Source organism: Macaca mulatta, chromosome 2 (genome assembly GCF_049350105.2).
Source record: "Macaca mulatta isolate MMU2019108-1 chromosome 2, T2T-MMU8v2.0, whole genome shotgun sequence".
NCBI lineage: Eukaryota > Metazoa > Chordata > Mammalia > Primates > Cercopithecidae > Macaca > Macaca mulatta.
This window is the reverse complement of record NC_133407.1, coordinates 1,804,306-1,831,162: the sequence shown is the minus strand read 5'-3', so window position 1 is coordinate 1,831,162 and position 26,857 is coordinate 1,804,306. Positions and strand designations below refer to the sequence as shown.

At 45.3% G+C, this 26,857-nt stretch overlaps 1 protein-coding gene across 5 annotated transcripts in view; it reads left to right on the top strand.

The window, feature by feature from the left end:
• The first annotated feature begins 2,478 nt into the window (after positions 1-2,478).
• The window catches only part of PCYT1A (phosphate cytidylyltransferase 1A, choline), a 46,227-nt gene continuing 21,848 nt past the window's right edge, over positions 2,479-26,857 (top strand). The window contains exons 1-3 of one of the 5 annotated variants that reach the window (XM_077991129.1): positions 2,479-2,668; positions 12,351-12,410; positions 18,931-19,057. In XM_077991129.1, the coding sequence (XP_077847255.1) occupies positions 18,941-19,057 (117 nt within the window). In that variant the 5' untranslated portion in view covers positions 2,479-2,668; positions 12,351-12,410; positions 18,931-18,940. Of the gene's footprint in view, positions 2,958-12,350; positions 12,450-18,930; positions 19,058-26,857 lie in introns of all 5 variants that reach the window. The other 4 variants (XM_077991128.1, XM_028843530.2, XM_077991127.1 and 1 more) reach the window with 4 other exon arrangements.

Here is a 26,857-nt window from a genome sequence, read left to right as displayed (position 1 = left end):
GTTTATTTTTATTTATTTATCGAGACAGAGTCTTGCTCTGTTGCCCAGGCTGGAGTGCAGTGGTACGATCTCGGCTCACTATAACCTCTGCCTCCTGGGTTCAAGAGATTCTCCTGCCTCCTGAGTAGCTGGAATTACAGGCAGGCACCACCACGCCCGCCTAATTTTTGTATTTTTTTTTTGTAGAGATGGGGTTTTGCCATGTTGGCCAGCCTGATCTCAAACTCGTGGCCTCAAGTAATCCGCCTGCCTTGGCCTCCCCAAGTGCTGGGATTACAGGTGTGAGCCACCACAACTGGCCAGTAATTAATTTATTTTTTGAGATGGAGTCTCACTGTCACCCAGGCTGGAGTGCAGTGGCGCCATCTCAGCTCCCTGCAACCTCAGCCTCCCAGGTTCAAGTGATTCTCCTGCCTCAGCCTCCTGAGTAGCTGGGATTATAGGCGTGTGCCACCACGCCCAGCTAATTTTGTATTTTTAGTAGAGGCAGGGTTTCACCATGTTGGCCAGGCTGGTCTCGAACTCCTGACCTCATGATCCGCCCACCTCAGCCTCCCAACAGTAATTTCATTTTTTATAGAGATGAGGCCTTGCTATGTTGCCCAGGCTAGTCTTGAACTCCTGGCCTCAAGTGATCCTCCTGCTTTGGCCTCCCAATATGCTGGGAGTACAGGCATGAACCACCATGCCTGGCTGCTTATTCCTACATTTTGAATTGTTGCCTTCATCTTTCTCACACAGTGTTTTTGCTCAGCTCTTGCCATCCTATGTCTTACATAGCTTATTAGCCTAAACACCCATCCATTTTCTTTGTCCACAGTGTCAGGGTCATATGAAATCAATCCTCTGTATGAAATTCATCCTCCCTTAAGACTCTCTGAGATTCTGATGTTGGTTACTATCTAAACTCTTATTTTTGTAGTGATGTTCCCCGTAGAGTCCCCGGTGTCTCCTCCAGCTAACTGTCCTTATTTGGGGTACCTTAGTCTATCCACCATGTTCAAACACATATTCGAAATTCAGATTTAAATCCTTTTTCCCCCGGAGGCTCCTCAGCAGATGCACAGTTATACCCATCCTCTTTCTTCTCAGCCACTTTCAAGTTAAGCATGTTGACCAAGCTTGTCCAAGCCGCAGCCCAGGACAGCTTTGCATGCGGCCCAACACACATTTGTAAACTTTTAAAAAACATCATGAGGTTTGTTTTGCGATTTTTTAAATTAAAGCTCATCAGCTATTGTTAGTGTTACTTTATGTGTGGCCCAAGACAATTCCTCTCCTACCAGTGTGCCCCAGGGAAGCCAAAAGATTGGATATTCTTGATGTAGACCCCCCCCCCAAAAAAAAAAAAAAATCCAAAAAAGCAAAGCAGCAACAACAACAAAAAAGTTAGCTGGGCGCGGTGGCCTGTGATCCCAACACTTTGGGAGGCCGAGGTGGGCAGATCACTTGCGGTCAGGAGTTTGAGACCAGCCTGACCAACATGGTGAAACCCCGATTCTACTAAAAATACAAAAATTAGCCGGGCGTGGTGGCGTGTGCCTGTAATCCCAGCTACTCGGGACAAGGCACGAGAATCTCTTCAACCCTGGAGGCGGAGGCTGCAGTGAGCCGAGATCGCGCCACTGCACACCAGCCTGGGCGACAGAGCGAGACTCCGTCTTTAAAAAAACAAAAGTAAAAGAACAAGTAAATAAGTTAAAAATGTCTTTTACTTCAGTTCAGTTGGTAATTAAATAAATAAATAAATTTTTTACAGCCTTTTTCCATAACATTGTGTAGCCACTTACACCTACTGATCAAAAGGGATCCTTCCCAAGGTTCATTCTAGCAAAGGAGAACGCTTCTTCCCCCCATACACCCCCCGGCAGGTGTCTTGATCCACTCCTGCCCAACTAGCTCCCAGCGGATCCCTGGGGATTTGTTATTATTACTATTATTATTTGAGCCAACCTGGGTCAGAAAAAGGAAGGGGGTGGGTCAGCCGCAGGTTCTCAGCGGACGGGGCTGGCGGTCGGAAATTCCCCTTCCATCCCCACGCAGGTAAAAGCTGACGCTGCGGCGAGGCGGCCGCGGTCGGGGCGTCTCCGCGGAGGGCTGCGCGGTGGCGGCCCGGGTGCGGGGTGCGGGGTGCGGGGTGCGGCGGGAGGATCTCCGCGCACAGGCCCGCCTGCGCGGACGCGGCCCGAGCTGGGCCACAGGGGAGCCGCCGGGCAGCGCGTCTTAACGGACCGGCGAGCTCTTGCGCCCGTTCACATCGTATCCCTCTTCAAGGAGGCGTGTTCGCTGCATTCTCCGGTTCCGGGCGGAGACTGACCCGGGCCATTCCGTCTCCGGTCTCTGGGATTTCTGCTCGGTCACTTCGTCCCCGGGGCCTCTGAGGAGGCGGAACTACGGTGTCAGGAGTCGCGGTTTTCAAGAAGTCGTGGTCGGATTGACGGGTGGGGGAAGTAGGCGGGACTTCCGGCCGGCTCTTCCATCTGCTGCTTTTCCCGGGCGTCTCCCCGCAACCTCCTCAACTTCCCTAGTCGGTGACGCGGCGCCGGGCAGGAATCCGAGCGGAGCGGGCTCGGGGAGCGTGAGCCGCGGGTGTGCGCCTCTCCGTGCGTCTCCGAGAGGACACTCTGTGGGGCTGGGACCGCGGGGCGACCGTGACCGAGGAAGAGCGGTGAGTGACAGCGAGGCGAGTGGGACCGGGGGCTGCGAGGCCACTGTGACCGAGGGCCGGTGACAGCGGGGGACTGTGACCCGGGGGAGGGAATGCGAAACGCGCGACCGCGAGAGCGCGAGGCCGGGGCTGCGACGGCGCTTGGACCGAGGAAGTATGAGGCGGTGACTGCAGGGGACGATGGCCGAGGGGCCGGGATCGATGGGCGGTGGCCGTGGGGGACCCTGACCGCCACGCGAGCCGCGGCCGCGAGGGGACTGCGACTCAGAGCAGTGACTTGGAGAAGAGGGTGGGGTCAGTGGTGGGCGATGCCACCGTAGGGTTGTGTGTGGGCACGGGCCGCGATGGGCTGTGACTGGGCAGAGAAGGTCGTTGGTGGGAAGGACACTGGTCTGGAATTGACAGACAGGCCTGAGGTGAATTTTCATGGACAGACCCCACCACTGAGTTACAGTTTCTTCATCACTGAGTGGGAAGTTTGGACTAGTTCAATGTCTCCCAGACTACGGGTTTCTTCCCAGTACTGAGCTGGGAAACCAATTCAGTGCATGGAACTCTTTTTCTTTTTTCTTTTTTTGAGACAGTTTCGCTCTTGTCGCCCAGGCTGGAGTGCAGTGGCGCAATCTCGGGCTCACCGCAACCTCCGCCTCCCTGGTTCAAGCGATTCTCCTGCCTCAGCCTCCCTAGTAGGTGGGATTACAGGCGTCCACTACCACGCCCGGCTAATTTTTGTATTTTTAGTAGAGACGGGGTGTCTCCATGTTGGCCAGGCTGGTCTCGAACTCCTGACCTCAGGTGATCCACCTGCCTCGGCCTCCCAAAGTGCTGGGATTACAGGCGTGAGCCACTGTGCCTGGCCTGAACGTGTACTTTTCTTTTAAAAAGTTGAATAGAATAGAAACTTTCAGTGTGTTTACATAGCAAGGGTAAGTATTGTTTCATGTGATTTATGTGTGTATGAGATTATGATGTAAAATAGATTTTGTACATCTCAAAGGGTAAGAAGCAAAATGTACTTTAAAAGTTTGAAAAACATTGGACCAGATTATTTCTGAGTTTTCTTTTGGTTCTAAAATGTAATGATTCTCTGACTAGGGAACTGTCTGGAAGTACAAAGATGCAATTGGGAACAGGCTGTATTAGATTGGCCTAACTGGAGGAGGCTTCCTGAATGTAATTGAGGTGACTAGCTCTGAGAGCTGAAACTCGGGATCTCAGTTGGGAGAACCAGAAATTATATTGAAATAGGGACACTGGGTGGGTGTGGTGGCTCATGCCTGGCATCCCAGCTACTCGGGAGGCTGAGGTGGGAGGATTGCTTGAACCTAGGAGGCGGTGGTTGCAGCGAGCTGAGATTACACCACTGCACTCCAGCCTGGGTGAAGAGGGAGACTCTGTCTCAAAAAAAAAAAAAAAAACAAACAAACAAACAAAAAACGGGACAGTGATATTTATAGAGGCAGTGAGGATTTAGGGGTTTGTAGTATGAGGAACTGCTAATGGGGAACTGGAAGCTTTGAGCGTAGGAACAAGGGTTGGGAAGGAAACTCAAGATAGGGACAGAAAATATTCTGCCAACAATAAAATGGAAGTAGGAAGGAAGACATGAACTCCAGAGCCTATTTATCTTGATATTTAGTGATTTGGCAAGTACAGAAACTTGCTAGTAAGAAGATATTGAGAATGGGATTTGGTGCAGTAATAGCAGTAAACAAATGATGACATGATGAGAAAGAAAGGTGGACAAAATGATGATACCCGCGATGTCAGTGATGGTGAGTGGAATGCCACATGGAAGAGACCTCAGTGTACTTGGTTGTCTAATTCAGTGGTTTGTATGCTGGAGGCAAGCCTGACATGCTAGGAGTGATGCCACACTATGGGTAATGTAAATGAAGTTTTAGCTGCTGACTTTATTTCCTACACATTCCCTTTCTTTAGGGCTGTTAGTGATGTAGATGAAATTAAAGTGAATGTTACTACTTCTCTCTTACAGCCCTTTTTATTTTATTTATTTATTTATTTATTTTTGAGACGGAGGCTTACTCTGTTGCCCAGGCTGGAGTGCGCTGGCACGATCCGAGCTCGCTGCAACCTCCGCCTCCTGGTTCAAAGCGGTTCTCCTGCCTCAGCCTCCTGAATAGCTGGGACTACAGGCATCTGCCACCATACCCGGCTAATTTTTGTATTTTTAGTAGAGACAGGGTTTCACCATGTTGGCCAGGCTGGTCTCAAACTTCCAACCTTAGGTGATCTACCGGCCTCAGCCTCCCAAAGTGCTGGAATTACAGGCATGACCACCGTGCCCGGCCTTACAGCTCCTTTTAGAAGGTGCTACTGACGGTGCCACCAAGTGCTTTTTATAATAGGAGAAGTATGAGGTCATTCAATTTATCAGACACTGTATTAATCTGATAGCCACTCCTGCCTCTACACTCTGTAATAGGGGAATAGGGTTCAGATAGGTTCTTGAATGGCAATGAGTTGAGAATGGTGGGGGATAGCCTTTTCTTGGCTAAAAAAGTTGGCTAGTTACACCTTTTTCTAGCACATTAGATGTTTACTTGACTTACATTCTACTTAACTAAAAGGAACTACCCAAGGATTTCTTCTAGAACAGCATATATGCTTCAAGGTAACAGGCTATAGAAGAGGCTTGGGATTCTGCAGTACTCCCTCTGGGATCTCTTTTCTTTGCTGAATGAAATGAATCTTTTTGTAGGACAAAGGATTTGCTTTGCAAATTCCCTTTGAAAACTAGCATGATGGCCTTGTTGATAAAGAATGAGCTTCATTCCCCCTCAGTCTGTGATTCTTCCCCCATAAGCAGTGGGGTTTTATTTTCCTTGGGGACCTGCTTTTTGAATATGTGATCCCTCAGGAAGAATGATCTAGTTAGATAGAGCCCTGGATTTAGCAGTCCCTGGTTACTTTCTCTGAGATTAACATTGACTCGCCCTGTGACTATGTATGGAAAGCATTATTGCTTTCTCTTGTTTTAGATTTTCTAACCATGGCCAGAGGTAACTGTTCTTATGATTAAACAGCCCTTCAATAATCTGAAATATATGTGAACTTACCAAATTTTATATATAATTTCATAGAGTTTGTAAACCATCTGACTCCATTTATAATTCAGAGCTGCCTAGCCTTTAGGTTAGACAGGATTTCCCTAGGGATCCGAATAACCTCTCCTGGAGATGTTGAAAGTGCTGATAGAGTTAGTTTTTGAAATGCTCAAATAAAAAGCAAGCATAATTTTCCATTGTTATTAATCATGGATAATAGCAAAATATCTGTTAATAACAGTAGAGTTCTTACTCAAGCATCACGCTTTTCTAAGTATTTACGTAACTCTGATCTGAAGCAGACCTTCTGACTTTTCTGCCAATAGAAATTTTCCTAAGTCAAGCAGAAGTAGGTCTCCTTCACATCAAAGTTTATGTCACCTTGAAATAGATTGGTAAGAATACATTTTTCTAAAAGTCATTTTTTTCTTGGATTTTTTTTTTCCAGTTAGAGAAACCCTGAAGTCAGAGTACTTGCCAGTTATCACAGGACCGTGAGAGTCCCTTTTTTGCTCAAGATTGTGGCTGGCTGCTTGTACATCTTTGACATTGTCACACATCAAGCACATGAGAAAAAGGGGTGGCTTGGGAGAGGGAGGGGTCAGGACTCTAGGCCTTGTCAACCCTCCTGCTCATCTGCTTGGCCACTTCTGGCATCTCCTTTTCCCTCCATCCTTGAAACTCTTTCCTAGGCATAAACCTTTCTGCTTTTCGTCCTAAACGTCTCTTTTCACAGTATTCCTGTCAAATGAGTACTTGGACATGTGTTTCATATGTGATTTGTTTTGTTAATTGCTTTATGGATTATTTGTGGCAGAATGTAAATCCTAATTCCTTTCTACAATTTAGCCAGTAAATTCCGGGAATGTACCTTTTTACATTTGCGGCATGTGCCGAAGTGCCACCTCAGAAGATAAAAAGAAATGAGTCTCATATTTGGCATTCTTTTAGGTTTGTTTATCTACCTTATTCATTAATGTAAATAATTGAATTACCTATGTTTTACCATTCGTAAACCAGGTTAATAGATATATATTAATAGCAGGCTTTCTGTGTGTGTTGTTTCCCTCCTTTCTTTCCATTTATTTATTTATTTATTTTTTTTTTTGAGACCAAGTCTTGCCTTGTTGGCCAGGCTAGAATGCAGTGGTGCAATCTTAGCTCACTGCAAACTCTGCCTCCTGGGTTCAAGCGACCTCCTGCCTCAGCTGGGATTACAGGCGCCCGCCACCACGCCCGGCTAATTTTTGTATTTTAGTAGAGACGGGATTTCACCATGTTGGCCAGGCCGGTCTCAAACTCCAGACCTAAGTAATCCACCCACCTTGGCTTCCCAAAGTGTCAGCATTACAGGCGTGAGCCACCGTGCCTTGCCCCTTGCCTTCTTTTGGGAATTCTCTTGTACCACAAGTTGAAAGTTATGTTAGTTTGAGACTTTCTGTGTTTGGACTAGGATGACTGCCAGTGAGCCAGGGGAGCCATGAATCTGCTAGGCGGTTATGTCACATTCACAACTACTTGCAAACCAGTTTTAAGGTGAAGGCTGCCAAAAAATAATGACATGCGGTTCCTGCTCTATAGACAATGAGCGTATAACCCTTAATAAAAAACAGGTAGTTTTTTTATATACAGAGAATTACACTAAATGTGATTATGTTTCTTTATTTTTTGACTGCAGAACAGGAATCTTAATCTTTTTTGTGTTATGGACTCCTTTGGCAGTGTGGTGAAAGCGTTTAGAGTTCCTTTTTGGAATATGTTTTCATATGCAAAAATAAAATACATAGAACTATAAAGAAAACCAGTTATATTGAATTATGTTGATATATAGTTATCAAAATATAACAAGTATAATATGATATGAAAATATCCATGATTTCTACTGGTAACAAATCCATTTGTCTAATAAGTCTTCTATTACTGCTGTAGCTTATGTTCATAACTAAAGTGATAATAGAGATATGGTCTTTTTCATCCGAATTCACAGACTTCCTGAATTCTGTTATAGACCCTGCCTTAGAGATATGAGTTTACAACCCACTCTAGGAAGATCACATTCTAAACACAAGAGTTTACTCACCAAATATTCTGGTAGAATAGTGGCAGAGTAAAATTGTTCAGCTGTAAGAACTATTCCATGTGTCCCTCATGGTTTTTTCTTTCCTGAAATATCCTACTGCGTGTCCAGGCTGAGAAAGTATAAGCTTTATTATGTGTGCCAGTGGCTAACCCAGGGTCTGGCTCAGAGTAAGTGCTGCTCAGTGTTTGTTGAATAAGGGTTTCTCTGACGAAATTAGAGGGAAGAGATCCAGTTCAAAGCTAAGGTCTTAAATGTGATAGTTTATAGGGCTCATGACAAGTCACATTGAGCTTTAGTTTAGAACTAATCTGTCTGAGAAGCTCATGTTTTGAAATTCACTTTTACTTTTATAAGTTCTCAGCCTGGTGTGATAGTTCATACCTGTAATCCCAGCACTTTGGGAGGCTGAGGTGGAAGGATTGCTTGAGGCCAGGAGTTTGAGACCAACCTGGGCAACAAAGTGAGACCCGCATCTCTATAAAAAATTAGCTGGGTGTGGTGGCATGGGCCTGTAGTCCTAGCCACTTGGGAGGGTGAGGTAGGAGGATCACTTACACCCAGCAGTTCGAGGCTGCAGTGAGCCATGATTGCACCACTGCACTCGAAATCTATTTCTAACACCGTTTTTCACTTTAGATTGGGTAAATTTAGGTAGAATTTGCCACCAAATTATTAATAAAGCTGGTCCTGATTTCATCTAGGATGAGAGGTAGCAAACTTTTTCAGTAACGGGCCAGATTGTAAATATTTTAGGCTTTGCAGGTCACACAGTATCTGTGACTACTCAGCTCTGCTGTTGTAGCACAAAAGCAGCCATGGACAATAAATGTAACAGTGAGTGAGCATGGCTGTCTGTGTTCCAATCAGATTTTCATTACAAAAACAGGTAGTGGGCTGTCTTTGACCTGCTAGCTATAGTTTGCTGACCCCTAATCTAGGAGATTTTCTGGTTCTTTTCCCTACTTTCGGTTAGCCATATACTCCCTCAAGCTTCAAAGGCCTTTACGCAGGGGCAATGTCCTTACACTGTTATCTCCAGAAAGACCTGAGTGTGCAGCAAGATGATATGACTAATGAATGCCAGGAATATTAGCTGCACTTTAACCCTTGAGTTTCCAGAGCGTGCCTCTTAGAGCACCAGCTTATTAAGTACCACCATGGCATAAGCAGGTCAACATCCCAAATGGAAAGTATGCTTGCGAACTCGGCTTTGGAACTGGGCATTGGTGTGCTGGTAGAAAAATACTGAGCACTGGGTTTTAGTGGGGAGGATAATGTAGGCCTAGAGATGGGGAAGGCAGGAATAGAATGTAAAAGAAAAATTATGTCTCATCTTTTTGCAAATAGTTCCTTGTAGTAATCGGTCAAGTTTGAGTTAGATTTTTGAAATGTGGAATAGCATATGTAATTGCAACTTGCTACTAAAAGAGCTCTCCCTTAGTGGCAGCTTTACTTTCTGTGGTTTCAGTTACCCCCAGTCAGCCACGGTCAGAAAATAGTTGTGTATGATATAGTAAGATATTTTGAGAGAGAGAGAGAGAACAGCCACATTCACATAACATTTATTAGAGTATATTGTTTGTTTTATTATTAGTTATTGTTGTTAATCTCTTACTGTGCTTAATTTATAAATAAAACTTTATCATAGCTCTGTGTATATAGGAAGAAAACAAAGCAGAGTCAGCCCTCTGTGGCCATGGGCTCTACACCTGCAGATTCAACCAAACTTGGATCGAAAATATTCAGGAAAAAAACAATAAAAAAACCAATACAACAATTTAAAAAAATGCAGATAAAAACCCAATATAGTATAATAGCTGGTTACATAGTATTTACTTTGTATTAAGTGTTGTTAGTAATCTAGAGAAGATTGAAAGTATATAGGAGGTGTAGATTATATGCACATTTGACACTGTTTTATATATATAAGGGACTTTTGAGCATCTCTGGATTTTGGCATCTGCAGAAGATCCTGGAACCAATGCCCTGCAGATTCCAAGGGACAACTGTCCATATAGGGTTCCATACTCTCCAGGGGTTCAGGTATCCGCTGGCATCTTGAAACATTTCCCCTGTGGGTAAGAGAGGACTCTGCTATATTTAGATTGTTACGTAGTTCAGGAAGCAAAGTCCATCTCCTCTTTCGCTTGGTAGGTCTGTTTGCAATAAGGAAGTTGAGTGGAAAGGATTGGATAGGAGTCCCTCAAACTGCTTGTAGGAGCCTTTCATCTTTGAGACTCAAGCATAGACATGCCAGCACCTAGATTCTGTCTCCTTCAGGACATTCGCATTGGAAAAATACGACTAGGTGTATCCTTAGTATCTCCTCAGTGCTAGCCCACCCCTCCACAAACACATTTTCCACTTGTCTAGCAAAGTTGATGTACCCAAGCAGGCATCTATTGGAACATGGAGGAACAAGGCAAGCAGTGTGTGCTGGTAGGTGAGTCAGCAGAAACCGAGCCAGATTTTTGTGAGTCAGAGTAAAAATCACAGGCACAGATACTGCATTCTGTGTTTTGAGGGCACTTTGGAGACACTAATATACTTAGCAGGCAGGTGTTGGGGGTGGGTTTTTGTGTCCGTATTTAGAATCTGTACTCAAATTTCAGTGGTGAAGATAAGGTGACTTATCTAGGGAGTGAATAGGCAGCAGTGTTGGAAAGATCGGGCCTTACAAATGCTATATTCTGGCTGTCAGCCCTTTTTTTTTGCTTTTTTTTGAGGTCGAGTTTCACTCTTGTCATCCAGGCCGGAGTGCAATGGCGTGATCTTGGCTCACTGCAGCCTCTGCCTCCTGGGTTCAAACGATTCCCCTCCCTCAGCCTCCTGAGTAGCTGGGATTACAGGCACCTGCCACCATGCTCGGCTAATTTTTATAGTTTTAGTAGAGACCAGACTTCACCATGTTGGCCAGGCTGGTCTTGAACTCCTGACCTCAGGTGATCCTCTCACCTCGGCCTCCCAGAGTGTTGGGATTACAAGCGTGAGCCACCACACCTGGCCTAGCTTTTTTTTTTCTTTTTCTTTTTTTTTTTTTTTTTTTTTTTTTTGAGATGAGGTCTTGCTCTGTCACCCAGGCTGGAATACAGTGGCATGATCTTGGCTCACTGCAACCTCTGCCTCCGGGGTTCAAGCGATTCTCCCACCACAGCCTCCCAAGTAGCTGGGTTTACAAGCACACGCCACCACTCCTGGCTAATTTTTTGTCTTTTTAGTAGAGATGGGGTTTTGCTATGTTGGCCAGGCTGGTCTTGAACTCCTGGGCTCAAGCAATGCATTTGCCTGGGTCTCCCAAAGTGCTGGGATTATAGGCTGGGATTATATACGAGCCACTGTACCAGACTGTTACAGCCTTTTTGACAAAGAAAATGTTCTGAAGGATGAACCACTAAACAAACAGGAAGTGCTGGCCCATCCTAGTAGGGCTCTTGACGGAGGTTCTCTATTCTATCTCCAAATACTTTTCTTTCTGTCTCATTCCTAAGGGTCTGTCTGCAGGGCATTAGGTAATGCACTGCCCCGTGTTCACCTCCTACTGTATTGGCTCTGAGGAGGGCGATCATTTCCCAGTCCCATTGCCTGCTGGACAAACAGGGATAGTAAGGCAGCCTGTGTGTGTGCATGTATTTTTCCCCCTTTGAATGTGGATATTTAAAGCCACCTCCTTTTCCAGAACCATCACTGTACCTTACTTGAATGGTATTGGTTGATTACAGAGGCACACTTACCATAAACTGAGAGTCCAAAAAATATTGTTCCTCATTGTTGGAGGTGTTCAAAATGGTTATTGGGCAGTTATCAGTGTTGTAACGGTGGTGTGGCTTTAGGTACACCTAAGTTCCAGTGTAACAAATTAAGAAGCCAACACGATGTTAGGAGGTATTTACTGTCTTCAGTGCGCCCTCATCCTCCCACATACCTTTTCTCTATACTTTCTCAGTAGCAAAGGTGATGTGTCCGGGCAAGCATCTTTTGGAACATGAGGGAGACTGGGGGTAACTTGTTCCATGATTTTAAACGTCAATTATTATTCTGTATGCTTTGGTGCTGCGGTTATAAGTTAGTAGATATGAGAGAACATTGGGATGGCCTAGGAAGGCCGGTGAAAAATGAAAGAAAACTCATGAGACCTACAGAGTAAAAGTTTATTATTGTTGTTATTATTTTGAGACAAAGTCTTGCTCTGTCACCCAGGCTGGAGTGCAGTGGCATACGATTTAGGCTCACTGCAACCTCCACCTCCCGGGATCAAGTGATTCTCCAGCCTTAGCCTCCCAAGTAGCTGGGATTACAGGTGCCCGCCACCACGCCCAGCTAATTTTTGTATTTTTAGTAGAGATGGGGTTTCACCGTGTTGGCCAGGCTGGTTTTGAACTCCTGACCTCATGTGATCCACCCACCTTGGCCTCCCGAAGTGCTGGGATTACAGGCATGAGCCACCACGCCCAGCCCAGAGTAAAAGTTTAAACAGCAGTAGTTCTAGACAAAAGTCATGAGAATTAATCTTTTCATAATTTCTAAATTCTTTTAGGGTTATCATTATGGAATATCTGTGACCCAGATGTTTTCCATCTCCTGAGAAGTGTGTAAGATAAAGAAGTGTCTTACACTAAAACCCAAAAAGCAGTGGGTATGTTTATTTTAAATCCAAAGAATCTAAAGACTTCGATTTAAAGAATAGTGTAAAATACAATGTAAAACCAAAAAGTCATCTTTAGAAAATATAAGAACTGTATGTAAGTAGATAAGGAATAGTATAAACACATAATAGTGTAAGATGGTAAAGAAAAATACTTTTTATTTTTTGAAACGGAGTCTCACTCTTGTCGCCCAGGCTGGAGTGCAATGGTGCAATCTCGGCTCACTGCAACCTCCGCCTCCTGGGTTTAAGTCTCCTGCCTCAGCCTCCCAAGTAGCTGGGATTGCAGGTGCCTGCCACCACGCCTGGCTAATTTTTATATTTTTAGTAGAGATGGGGTTTCACCATGTTGGCCAGGCTGGTCTTGAACTCCAGGCCTCAGGTAATCCGCCTTCCTTGACCTCTCAAAGTGCCGGGATTACAGGTGTGAACTACTGCACATGGCCTTTTTTTTTTTTTTTTTTGAGAAAGGGTCTCGCTTTGTTGTCCAGGCTGGAGTGTAGTGGCATGATCATGGCTCACTGCAGCCTTGGCTTCCTGTTCTCAAGTAGTCCTCCTGCCTCAGCCTCCTGAGTAGTGGGCCTAGGCACGTGCCACTACACCGGGCCATTTTTTGTAGAGACCAGTTCTGTGTTGCCCAGGCTGGTCTTGAACTCCTGGGCTCAAGTGATCTGACTGCCTCGGCCTCCCGAAGTGCTGGGATTACAGATGTGAGCCACTGTGCCCAGCCCCTCCTTTGTAATTAATAAGTAATCTATGGGGAGATACTTTGCAAACTGCAAATATCCTGTTCCTCAGCAAACTTTCACCCCATGGTTTTAGAATCCTGAAGAGCATTTTTATATCATAAACATTTTTTTAACATCTTCTCGGATACCAATATCATAAACATTTTTGAGGTAGAGCTCTGTGTGTGTTTTCCATGCCTTAATTGAAGCCTCTTTGAGAAAATAGTTTGTACTTAATTTTTTTTTTTTTCATTTTTTGAGATGGAGTCTTGCTCTGTTGCCCAGGCTGGAGTGCAGTGGTACGCTTGGCTGACTGCAACCTCTGCCTCCTGGGTTCAAGCAATCCTCCCACCTCAGCCTCCCAAGTAGCTGGGATTACAGGAATGCACCACCAAGTCTGGCTAATTTTTGTATTTTTGTAGAGATGGGGTTTCACCATGTTGTACAGGCTGGTCCCAAACTCCTGAACTGAGGTGATCCGCCACCTCGGCCTCCCAAAATGCTGGGATTACAGGCGTGAGCCACTGCGCCTGGCCTTTAATTTTTTAAATTGATGAATAATAATTGTTTATGCCACCACGCCCAGCCGCATTATTATTTATTATTGTCACCGTTCTGTGCAATAGATCACTGCAGCTTATTTCTCCCCTATTTGTTGTTGTTGTTGTTGTTGTTGTTGTTGTTGTGATGGAGTCTCGCTCTGTTGCCAGGCTGGAGTGCAGTGGCGTGATCTTGGCTCACTGCAACTTCTGTCTCCTGGGTTCAAGCGATTTTACTGCCTCAGCCTCCTGAGTAGCTGGGATTACAGGTACGCGCCACCACGCCCAGCTAATTTTTTGTACTTTTAGTAGAGACAGGTTTCACCATGTTGGCCAGGATAGTCTCGATCTCTTGACCTCGTGATCCACCCGCCTCAGCCTCCCAAAGTGCTGGCATTACAGGCGTGAGCCACCGTGCCCATCCTATTTCTCCTTTCAAAACTGAATTTTTGTACTCAACATCTCCCTTTTCACTCTCCACCCTCTTCTGTCCGTCTCTCATAACCACCATTCTACTCTGTACTTCTGTGAGTTCCACTCTTCGATTCCACAAATAAGTGAGATCATTTGTGGTATTTGTCTTTCTTGTCTGGCTTATTTCACTTAGCATAATGTCCTCCAGGTTAAGTTTGTACTTAAAAATTATGATACAGTACTTTGTAAAACAGTGAGTACTCATTTTTTTTTTTTTTTTTTTTTTTTTTTGAGACAGAGTCTTGCTCTGTCGCCCAGGCTGGATTGCAGTGGCCAGATCTCAGCTCACTGCAAACTCTGTCTCCCGGGTTCACGCCATTCTCCTGCCTCAGCCTCCTGAGTAGCTGGGACTACAGGTGCCTGCCACCTTGCCCGGCTAGTTTTTTGTATTTTTTTTAGTAGAGACGGGGTTTCACCGTGTTAGCCAGGATGGTCTCGATCTCCTGACCTCGTGATCCGCCCATCTCGGCCTTGAGTACTCATATTTTTGACTGCCTGGTATTATTGACTTCAGCCTGACGCCAAATTGCTGATTATATTTCTCATAGTGGATTTTGTGTCTCTACACTTAGAAGAATTGAGCAGATACTTACAGAAGAGTACTGTGCAAATTAGATGTGCAAATTAGAAAACTGTCATTAATTGGATGGATTAGGCATTTTGAGTAGTTCACTCAGACCACAGAGATGAGAGTACTGACCTCTGAATATTATGAAAGAATCGTTAATAACAATAGCGAAGGCAAGCTCTGACCATCGTCACTGGAAGAACTTAGAGTCCAGTGTATAGTACCCTTCCTCCATTGTAATTTGCATTTGTGAGGAAAGGACATTTCTAGGTGGTGCTCATCTTTCACTTTGGACTCTGACATTTTTTGATGTTGGCCTAACACTTAGCCGTGACTCATGGGGTGTCACCTTCAGTCTCTAAGAATCAGGCCAGGTTTCTTGTAGATCTTGTCATATTGCCACTTGGAATTTAGCCGGAGGAAAGAAAGTAAGGCATAATTGCAGTTGTTTAGATGAACATCTCAGTCAGGCTTATGAGAGGCAATAGGGCAGAGTAGACCGTCCTCATTCTCTCTGGCATTTGTTTTCCACCTGTTTTGAAGATTCTTCTCTGAACCATATCTTGTGCAGAGATGACAGTTGATCATAGAGATTCCCCTACCCCCAATTTCTGGCTGATTCCTAAAATTTCATCAGTATCAAGAAAGTAATTCATTTGTTCAAATTTTATTACTCAAGAAAAATGCAACTATCCCTGCAGGGAGCTAAAAAGCCAACGTCTAAATGATGGCAGCGGTGGCCTGTCTCCATGGGCTACTGCCATGATGCCAGCTGCAGTCGGGGAGGCATGGTCTGCACTGCACACTCCATGGAGCCAGTGGGAGCCAGGAATAGGTGGAAGCCCTGCCCGCTTCCAGGTTGGCGGGGCAGGAGCAGCCGTGGCTACATACCTGGGCATCCCTGTGCTTTTGGGGGCCCAGGAACCTCCCCTGCCCCTGCAAGCTTGAAGTGCCTGCTCCCACTGCCTGGCCTCTCCTTGCTCCTGGTGCCCGCTCTGATCCTGGTGCCCGCTCTGATCCTGGTGCCCGCTCTGATTCTGGTGCCCGCTCTGATCCTGGTGCCCGCTCTGATTCTGGTGCCCACTCTGATCCTGGTGCCCTCTCTGCTTCTGGTGCCCGCTCTGATTTTGGTGCCCGCTCTGATTTTGGAGCAAAGTTGAGGCCAAGCCTGGGCACTGTCATGACCTGGCTGGGTGTGCATGTGCTAGGGGCAGCGCTGACACGCCAGCCCCCTGCTGCCTTGGCCCCCTCCACATTTTGGGTGTCCAGGAGCACAGGAGGGGAGGCCAAGGCGGAGCTGAGGGCAGCTTCATGCAGGCCTGCAGGCGCCCCTTGGCACGAATAGCCAGGGTGCCTTGATAGCAGCAGGAGGCAGAGAGGCTCCTAGGCGGAAATGGGCGGGTCCCTGGTGAACCCCCACCTTCAAGCCAGAGATGGCCTGAAGCCTGGGGCCCAGGCTGCCAGTTCTGTGGACTGGAGTGAGAACTTATGGTGCTTTTTCCAGGCTGCCCATGGCTTCCCAATGGGCCAATCAGCATGTACTTCCTCCCCTCTGAAGCCCATGAAAACCCTGGACTCAGCCAGACTTGACAGGATGGCTGACTGCTGATAGGAGCTTCCACTCCAGCTCTCCTCTCCGCTGAGGGCTGCAGAGACAAAAGGATGACCTGCCTTCAGATAGGAGCTGCCCACTTTGGTCCCCTCTCCGCTGAGGACTGCACAGATGCTGGGACCACCTGCTGTGGAGAGGAGCTACCCACTTGGGGTCTCCTGAGAACTATTGTGTTGCTCAACAAAGCACCTCTTCACCTTGCTTATCCTCCAGGTGTCCATGTACCTCCTTCTTACTGGACATGGGACTAGAACTCGGGATCCACCAAATGGCAGGACTGAAAGAGCTGTAACAAACAGAGCTGAAACATGTCCCCAGCTCCCCCCACCCACCACTTGCCACGTTGTGAGCAAGAGAAAGAGACGAGAGGAGAGAGAGAAGAGAAGAGCTGCAGCCCTTTGGGAAGCCCAGACCTAGGAGCTCCCTGAGGCTGGGCTGTGACCCCCTCTTTGGAGCTCTGTGGTTCCTGGCCTCTCCAAGCTTCTGGGCACCACCGTGTTCCCCAGTGCCTGCATTGGAAGCTGCTTGTGGTATGCCTGGTTCAGCTGCAGCCTCTCAGGGAGCTGGCGCCTGGAGCTGCCCACCCCCCGGCAGCTGGTGTGCCTGGCTGTGCGCAGTGGCCGGAGCCTGTGCTCACTCGCCTGTGCACCGCTTGCCGCTCCGTGCCTGGCTTGCCCTTGGCGCGCGTGGAATCTGTGCTGGTGACACGAGCTGAGCGTAGCCTGCCAGGCTGAGTGGACGGAATGGGCCCAGCGGGCCTGAGCAAAACTCAGGCAAAGGCGCCACTGGCCACGGAGGTTTCTGGCTGGCGAAGCGACACCCCAAGTATTCTGTGACATAAACATGAAATATAGAATATTCAGAACTTTGCTGTAATAGCTAGTTGCTAGGAACTGTCTGCTAAATGAGCCAATAATAAATAAGTTTACCTTTGGGGGAAGGAGAATCCCTGAGGGAGTTTTAATAGCTGGAAACTATTGAGGTGTTAAGACCCTGAAAGAGGAAAGGGAAATGAGTACTGAGAAAAGAAGGGGAAGGGCCAGGTGCAGTGGTTTACACCTGTAATTCCGGCACTTTGGGAGGTCGAGGTGGGTGGATCACCTAAGGTCAGGAGTTCAAGACCAGCCTGGCCAACATGACAAAACCCTGTCTCTACTAAAAATACAAAAATTGGCTGGGTGCAGTGGCTCATGCCTGTAATCCCAGCGCTTTCGGAGGCTGAGGCAGGTGGATCACGAGGTCAGGTGTTCAAGACCATCATGGCCAACATAGTGAAACCCCGTCTCTACTAAAAATACAAAAAATTAGCTGGGCGTGGGGGTGGGCGCCTATAATCCCAGCTACTTAGGAGGCTGAGGCAGGAGAATTGCTTGAAACCAGGAGGCGGAGGTTGTAGTGAGCCGAGATCGTGCCATTGTACTTAGCCAGGGTGACAGAGTGAGACTTTTTTTTTTTTTTTTTTTTTAGAAAAAGGAGGAGAAGGACATTTTAAAAAGACGTTATGCTGGCCCTAGCTATTCTGGAGGTTCAGGTGGAAGTATTGCTTGAGCTCAGAAGTTTGTGGCTACAGTGTGCTCTGATTGTGACTGTGAGCAGCCACTGCACTCCAGCCTGGACAACCTAGCAAGACCCCATCCCTTAAAAAAATAAAAGTAATGAAAAAGGAAATAAAAACCGTTATGCTACTCTACAACTTTCATAGAACTAACCCTGGTGAAGTGGTCACTGAAATCTGTAGAGCATTTAGAGTTAAGACTTCAACTCGTGCTGTGGTTCATGCCTGTAATCCCAAGTCTTTGTGAGTTTGAAACAGGAGGATCCCTTGAGGCCAGGATTTCGAGACCAGCCTGGGCAACATAGCGAGGCCTGTCTCTTAAAAAAAAAAAAAAAAAAAAAAAAGCTATATGTGGTGGCATGTGCCGGAGTCCTGGCTGCTTGGGAGGCTGAGGCAAGAGGGTCACTTGAGCTAACAAGGTTGAAGCTGCAGTGAACCAAGATCATACCACTGCACCCCAGCCTGGACAACAGAGTGAGACCCTGTCTTAAAAAAAAACAAATAGAGTTAATAAATCCATGTTTTGTTAATCCAGGACTTCTTGAGAGCCATCCCTTTACAAAAGGTTCTTTTCTCTACCTGCACCTGTCATGCCTTCACATTGCCTTATACCTGTCGTATCGATGATATGGAGGGTAGTGGGAGAGTCTATGTAACTATCTTTCTCAGACAAATTATTCCAATCTTTTGCATGCAATCAGGATTTAAAATTAGCAGTTAGTATGTAGGCTGCACTGTGAGGGGGAATGACTTCCAACTTCAGGCAATTCATTGTGGCCATTGTTCCACAGAGAGGCATTTCAGTATTCCTACTAGAGCCTGTGTTTTGTGAAGCTTCGTTGTTTTTGCCAGATGCCATTGGCTCATCTTAGTGAAGTACATGCTATAGAACTGATATTTTGCTGAGTGTATCCTTGTGAACATTTCGGAAATACTGGTGACAAACTCTTTTCCCACCCCAATGAGAAAATTTTTGTTTTCACTTTCTATGACCAGTTAAAAGAAGATGGATGCACAGTGTTCAGCCAAGGTCAATGCAAGGAAGAGGAGGAAAGAGGCGCCTGGACCCAACGGGGCAACAGAGGAAGATGGGGTTCCTTTCAAAGTGCAGCGCTGTGCAGTGGTAAGTGGAGATGAACCCGGCAGGGGGAGGGTAGAAACCGATACAGCGTTGATGATATCAGTGTTACACGTCGTCTGAAATAATGAAAAGAAGGAATAGTAAGTGTATTTCACAGTCACTGGAAATCTTCTGCCTTTTTACTAGATTATGACTCACAGCTCAGTTGTAGGAGCTTTACCTGGATTTAGAAAAAGAAATGTTAGGAAAATATGGAAGTTGCGTGTGTATTAGGCTAAAACTATTGAAATATGGCCAGGTGCGGTGACTCATACCTGTAATCCCTGCACTTTGGGAGGCTGAGGTGGGCGGATCACCCGAGGTCAGGAGTTCAAGACCAGCCTGACCAACATGGTGAAACCCCGTCTCTACTAAAAATACAGAATTAGCCGGGCGTGATGGCACATGCCTGTAATTCCAGCTACTGGGGAGGATGAGGCAGGAGAATTGCTTGAACTCGGGAGGCGGAGGATGCAGTGAGCCAAGATCGTGCCATTGCATTTCAGCCTGGGCAACAGAGACAGACCCTGTCTCAAAAATAAAAATAAAAATAAAAAATAAGTAAATAAATAAATAAATAAAACTAATAAAATAGAAAAATTGGGGCTCTAGGCAGTGTTTTGATCTTTACATCATCTCGTGTCTAATGCGTTTTTTCTACTGTTTTTTCTCTCTATATCATTCCTCCATTCTATTACTAGTTGTATCTTGAATGAGAACCTTTTTCCATTTATGCCTACCTTATGCTCCTTTATCTCTGGAAATGTATCTCTGTATTTCCTAATTATTGCCAAACCTTAAATGAAAGACCCCATTCCACACTGCCTACCCTGTCTCAGCTTGCTACCCTTCTAAAACTTTCCATAATAAAAACATGTCAGAGAACACATACACAGTTGAAGCTACTGTTGTTAATATTAGTATGAAATCTGTGTTTCAAAATCCCAGTGACAGAATTGTATGTTTCTTTACCTATATTGACCATTAGCCATTGATCAAACTCAGTTTCCACTGGTTAGTTCTAGAGCTTCCCAGCCCAAAGGGAAAAATCTATTCTGAAACAATTAATAGTTACTCCAAGTGAATGCTCTGTCTTGAGCAATAAAAGCAAATAATACCCCACAAATAAACAAGTGCCTGCAGGGCTGATATTGATCATAAGGGCAAGTATATATATTTGTTTCCTGTTGCATTTGTAACAAATTACCATAATACAAATATACAAATAAATTATCTTACATTTCTGAATATCAGAAATCTGAAATGGGTCTCAGAGGACTAAAATCAGGGTGTTGGCAGAGCTGGAGGGTCCAGGGGAAAGTCCGTCTTCTTGCCTTTTCCAGCTTCTAGAGGGTCCCCATATTGCTTAGCGCTTGGCACCAGCCAGTGCTTACATCACTCTGACCATTGCTTCTGCCATATCTCCTGCAGATTCTGAATGTCCTACTCCCTTTTCACTTACAGGGACTCTTGTGATTACATTAGGTGTACCCAGATAAACTGGAATAATCTTCCTGTCCTTCAAATCCTTTATTTAATCATATCTGCAAAGCTTCTTTACTATTTTTATTTTTATTTGTATTTTTGAGACAGAGTCTCGCTCTGTCGCCCAGGCTGGAGTGCAGTGGCGCGATCTCAGTTCACTGCAACCTCTGTCTCTTGGGTTCAAGTGATTTCCCTGCCTCAGCCTCCCAAGTGGCTGGGATTGCAGGTGCCCACCACCATGCCTGGCTTACTATTTTTATTTTTATTTTTAGAGTAAGGGTCTTGCTATGTTACCCAGGCTGGTCTTGGACTCCTGAGCTCAAGCAGTCTTCCTACCTCGGCCTCCCACAGTGCTAGGATTACCAGGCGTGAGCCACTGTGCCTGGCCTGCACAGTCTCGTTTGCCATGTGTGGTAGAACAGTCACAGGCTCCAGGGATGGGTGTGGCCATCTGTAGGGGGCGTTATTCTGCATACTATAGTAAATAAGCTCAGAAAATGACTCAGCAATCAGCAAAACAGGGCATTGTTAGTTTCTGAATATTTCTTAGAGAATTCAGATTGAAGAAATGGTGGTACCAATTCAGCAGCATCACTTGGAGCAGTAACAAGTTATAACCAAATAGGTGATACTGTCAGCTAATCAGCCAATCACTGTAGCTAGGAATAGAGCAAAGGAAGTCAGTCTTTTCAGTGGAATGAGCTCTGAGAAAACTTAAATTTCTTGGTCTTTAAAGTCTGGGGAGTCTTTTTTTTTTTTTTTTTTTTTTAATTCTTCTGGGGAGTCAATGCTTTAAATTCCTTTGCTTCATCTATTCATGTGAAATCAGTTCAGTGACTTGCTACCTGTTCCACATTCCTCCCTGAAACACACAGGCTATTTAGCACAGGCGAATGGTCAAGGAGCCACCCAACAGCCTGGACCAACGTTGGTGAGGAGGGGTGTCTGCTAGTAAACGTGCCTGTCATCTCACTGTGCGCCTGTACTTTCTAGCTGTGACTCTCCTTTGAACACTGTAACAAAAACAAGACTGTTTTCTTTTTTTTAACGGCTTTATTGAGTTATAACTGACATATCATTTACAGTATACAATTCAGTGGTTTTTAGTTTAGTCACAAAGTTGTGCAGCCATCACCATGACCAGTTTTAGAATTTTTTCCTTTATTTTTTTGAGACAGGGCCTTGGTCTGTTACCCAGGCTGGAGGGCAGTGATGTGATCATAGTTCACTGCAGCCTCAACTTTCCGGGCTCAAACAGTCCTCTCACCTCAGCCACCCAAGTAGCTGGGAATATAGGTGCACGTCACCATGCCTGGCTAATTTTTAAATTTGCTTTTGTAGGCATGGGGTCTCACAGCGTTACCCAGGCTGCTCTCAGTCTCCTGGATCAAGTGATTCTCCTGCCTCAGCCTGCCAAAGTGTGGGATTGCAGGCGTGAGGCACCAGGCCTGGCCTGGGATATTTTTATCACCCCAGAGAGAAGGCGTCTACTCAGGAGCAGTCACTCCCCGTTTCCCCCCAGTCTCTCCCCGTTTCCCCCCAGTCTCTCCCCGTTTCCCCCCAGTCTCTCCCCGTTTCCCCCCAGTCTCTCCAGCCTCTGGAGACCACTAATCTGCCTTTTGATTCTGTGGATTTGCCTGTTCTGGGCGTTACATACAAATGACATCATACAGTATGTGGTCTTTTGGGGCTGGCTTCTTCCACTGAACATGTTTTGAAGATTCATTCATATTGCAACATCTATAAGTACTTAATTTTTTTGAGACAGAGTCTCGTTTTGTTGCCCAGGCTGGAGTGCAGTGGCATGATCACAGCTTCCCAGGTTCAAATGATTCTCCTGCCTTAGCCTCCCGAGTAACTGGGACTATGCAGGCGCCCCCACTCCTGGCTAATTTTTGTATTTTTAGTAGAGATGAGGTTTTACCATGTTGCTCAGGCTGGTTTCAAACTTCTGACCTCAGGTGATCCGCCCACCTCAGCCTCCCAAAGTGTTGAGATTACAGGTGTGAGCCACCACGTCTGGCCAGTACTTCAATTTTTTTTTATTGGCAAATAACGTTCCATCATATATCATGTGCTACTTTTTAGTTATTCATTCTCCAGTTGACATTTGGGTTGAGTAAGCAAGATTTTATTGCATTTTTATTTATTTATTTTTTGAGACGGAGTCTTGGCTCTGTCACCCAGGCTGGAGTGCAGCAGTGTGATCTCGGCTCACTGCAAGCTCCGTCTCCTGGGTTCACGCCATTCTCCTCCTGCCTCAGCCTCCCGAGTAGCTGGTAGTACAGGCGTCCACCACCATGCCCGGCTAATTTTTTGTATTTTTTAGTAGACACAGGGTTTCACCATGTTAGCCAGGATGGTCTCAATCTCCTGACCTCGTGATCTGCCCGCCTCGACTTCCCAAAGTGCTGGGATTACAGGCGTGAGCCACTGCTCCCAGCCTTTATTGCATATTTACAATGTGCTGGTATGGCAGTAGGTGGTAGAGGTGTAAAGATAAACAAGACCTTCCTTTTATGAGATGTGAGCATAGAGTAGAATTCTATAGCCTAGAGCTCACTAACTGTTTTTCTTTTTTTTTAACGGGAACTCGCAGGCCAGGAACGGTGGCTCACGCCTGTAATCCCAGCACTTCGGGAGGCCGAGTTGCGTGGATTACCTGAGGTCAGGGGTTCGAGATCAGCCTGGCCAACATGACAAAACCTTGTCCCTACTAAAAATACAAAAATTAGCTGGGCGCAGTGGTGGGTGCCTGTAATCCCAGCCACTCAGGAGGCTGAGGCAGGAGAATAGCTTGAACCTGGGAGGTGGAGTTTGCAGTAAGCTTAGATTGTGCCACAGCACTCCAGCCTGGGCAACAGAGTAAGACTTCGTCTCAAAAAAAAAAAAAAAAAGAAGGGTTGGAGACCTGCTGTGTTGCCTAGGCAGGTCTTAAACTCCTGGGCTCAAGCTGTCCGCCTGCCTCTGCCTCCCTGTGCTGAGGTGACAGGCGTGGACCATCACACCTAGCTGAGCTCTTTAGCTTTAGAAAAGCACTTTTCTTGCAAATAAAGAAAGGAATAGGAAGGATCACCAAGTATTAGATACCTGGGTTGGCGGGTCGGGATGAAATGGATAGAAAAGAGACAAGAGTTAAGAAGGAAAAACTTTATGGCTATTTTGTCTATAAGTATAAATCATTTATTGATACAGATGTTTCTAAAGGTTCAATCAAAAGGATCACAAAAGTATTTATAAAACGTAAGACATTTAGCTTATCTTAATATATATCAGGCTGGGCGCAAGTGGCTCATGCCTGTAATCTTAGCACTTTGGGAGGCCAGGGAGGGCAGATCACGAGGTCAGGAGTTTGAGACCAGCGTAGCCAACATGGTGAAATCCCGTCTCTACTAAAAATACAAAAAAAATTAGTGGGGTGTGGTGGCGCATGCCTGTAATCCCAGCTACTCAGGAGGCTGAGGCAGGAGAATGGCTTGAACTCGGGAGGCAGAGGTTGCAGTGAGCCAAGATTGTGCCACTGCACTTCAGCCTGGGTGACAGTGAGACTCCGTCTCAAAAAAAAAAAGCAAAAAAAAAAAGAATCCTTAGAAAGTAAAAAGTGTAATGGGACAACAATATCAAATTCTAGTCTCATATTATTTGAATTATGTCCATTTTCCTGTTAGTGTGGATGCTGGAATCTCTCGTTTTCACTGAAATTTTGAGGAATAGTGAAATAATGTGTGTGAATATAGCCTGGAAAAAGTTGTTATGGAAGCAATATTGCATTCAGGGACAATTCATAATTTGGGGACTGTTGATTGCCATTATAACTTTTAGCTGCATACATTTGGAAAGTTTATATAGCATTTTAGAAGCTAACCTCTTAGATTAATAGAGGTTAATCTTGTTAGCATGCTGAAATCTGTGTTCTATAGGATACAAGAGGAAATGAGCTAGTGACAAATTTGTTGAGTGCCTGCTTTTGTGATACATTGTGCTAATTACTTTGCAGATGCTACTTTGTTTAATCCTCATAGTAAACTTGTAGGGCAGGTATTGTTTTCTATTTTGTGGAAGATGAAACAAAAGCTTTAGAAACTTGCTGTGATTTCACAGCTATTAAATGATAGAGTTGGGATTTAATCTAAATTTTTCAAGTTCTAACCTCATGCTCTTTCATTTATACCTCACTACCAGATAGTCTTAAGGCTTGAAAGCAATACTGTGGGGTTCCCTTGAGGTTAAAATGAACGAGATGTATTTTAGGAGAACATAGACATATTTAGTCCTACTTTTATAAACCTCAGCTTCTAGAGACACTGTTCTTTGTGAATAACAGTGTTTTAAAAAATACTACCTTTTCTAGCTGGAAACAACTCTAGAAAAAAAGATTTTGCTGGTTTATTATAGCGGCACAGTGTTAGTTTCACTCCCTGTACTTAGGAGAAACGGGTTCAGCCAGGAAGGACAGCTGTACTTGTCTTCTACCTGGGAACAGACACAGAATGTGAGAAACACTGAAGAAACAGTTGTGAAAGATAAGATACGTAAAATCCTTTTTTTTTTTTTTTTTGAGATGGAGTTTTGCTCTGTCGCCCAGGCTGGAGTGCAGTGGCGTGATCTCGGCTCACTGCAGTCTCCACCTCCCGGGATCAAGGAATTCTCCTGCTTCAGCCTCCGGAGTAGCTGGGACCACAGGTGCCCACCACGGCGCCCAGCTAATTTTTGTATTTTTAGTAGAGGCAGGGTTTCGACATGTTGGTCAGGCTGGTCTCGAACTCCTGACCCCATGATCTACCTACCTCAGCCTCCCAAAGTGCTGGGATTACAGGTGTGAGCCACCACACGTGGCCAATATATCTTTTAAAATTTGGGTAAAATTCACATAACATAAAATTCATTATTTTAACCATTTTAAATTATATAAGTCAGTAGTTTATAGTCTAGTCATACTGTTGTATAACCATCACAACTATTTAACTCCAGAACACTTCATCACCACAAAAAGAAACCCCCTGTATTCATTAGCAGTCACTCCCTATTTCCTCTCCAGCTACCTCCTGGCAACCACTAATCTGCTTTCTGTCTCTACAGCTTTGCCTAGTCTGAACATTTAACGTAAATGAAATCATACAATATGTGGCCTTTTGTGTCCAACTTCCTTTGTTTGGCATAATATTTTCAAGATCCATCCAGGTGGTAGCATGTATCAGTACTTTATTCCTTTTTATAGGTAAATAAAACGATTCCATTGTATGGACATACCATTTGTTTATCCATTCATTGATGGACATTTGGGTGGTTTCTACTTTTTGGCTATTACGAGTAATGCAAGTGTGTGAACATTTTTCATGTATAAGTTTTTTGTTTGTTTGTTTCTGTTTTTGATTTTGTTTTTGTTTGAGGCAGAGTCTTTCTCTGTCTCCCAGATGAGCACAGTGGCACAATCTCAGCTCACTGCAACCTCCACCTCCTGGGTTCAAGCAATTCTCCTGCCTCAACCTCCCAAGTAGCTAGGATTGCAGGCATGCACCACCCCACCTGGCTAAGTTTTGTATTTTTAGCAGAGACGGGATTTCACCATGCTGGCCAGGCTGGTCTCGAACTCCCGATCTAAGGTGGTCTACCCGCCTCGGCCTTCCAAAGTGCTGGGATTACAGGCGTCAGTTACTGTGCCCTATATAGTTTTTTTTTTCTTAATATATGTTTTCAATTATCTTGGGTATATACCTAGTAGTATAATTTCTGGGTCATATTGTAATTCTGTTTAACATTTTGAAGAACCGTTTTCCAAAGCTGCACATTATTTTATATTCACAGTAGCAATGTATGATGGTTCTAACTTCTTCACATCCTTACCGAGACTGTTATTGCCTGTCTTTTTGCTCATAGCCATCCTGGTTGATATGAAATAGTATCTCCTTGTGGTTTAGGTCCTTGGTTCTATTTTTAAAAGTATTCCAAAGAATAACAACACACACACATATCTAAAAATGAATGTCTTGGCTGGGCATGGTGGCTCAAGCCTGTAATCCCAGCACTTTAGGAGGCCGAAGTGGGTGGATCACTTGAGGCCAGGAGTTCAAGACCAGCCTGGCCGACATGGTGAAACCCTGTCTCTACTAAATATACAAAAATTAGCCAGGTGTGGTGGTGCATGCCTGTAATCCCAGCTAGTTGGGAGGCTGAGGCACGAGAATCACTTGAAACCGAGAGGTGGAGGTTGCCGTGAGCCGAGCTCGCACCACTGCACTCCAGCCTGGGCGACAGAGCAACACTTTACCTCAAAAAAAAAAAAAAAAAAAAAAAGAATGTTTCCATTTATATCATTAA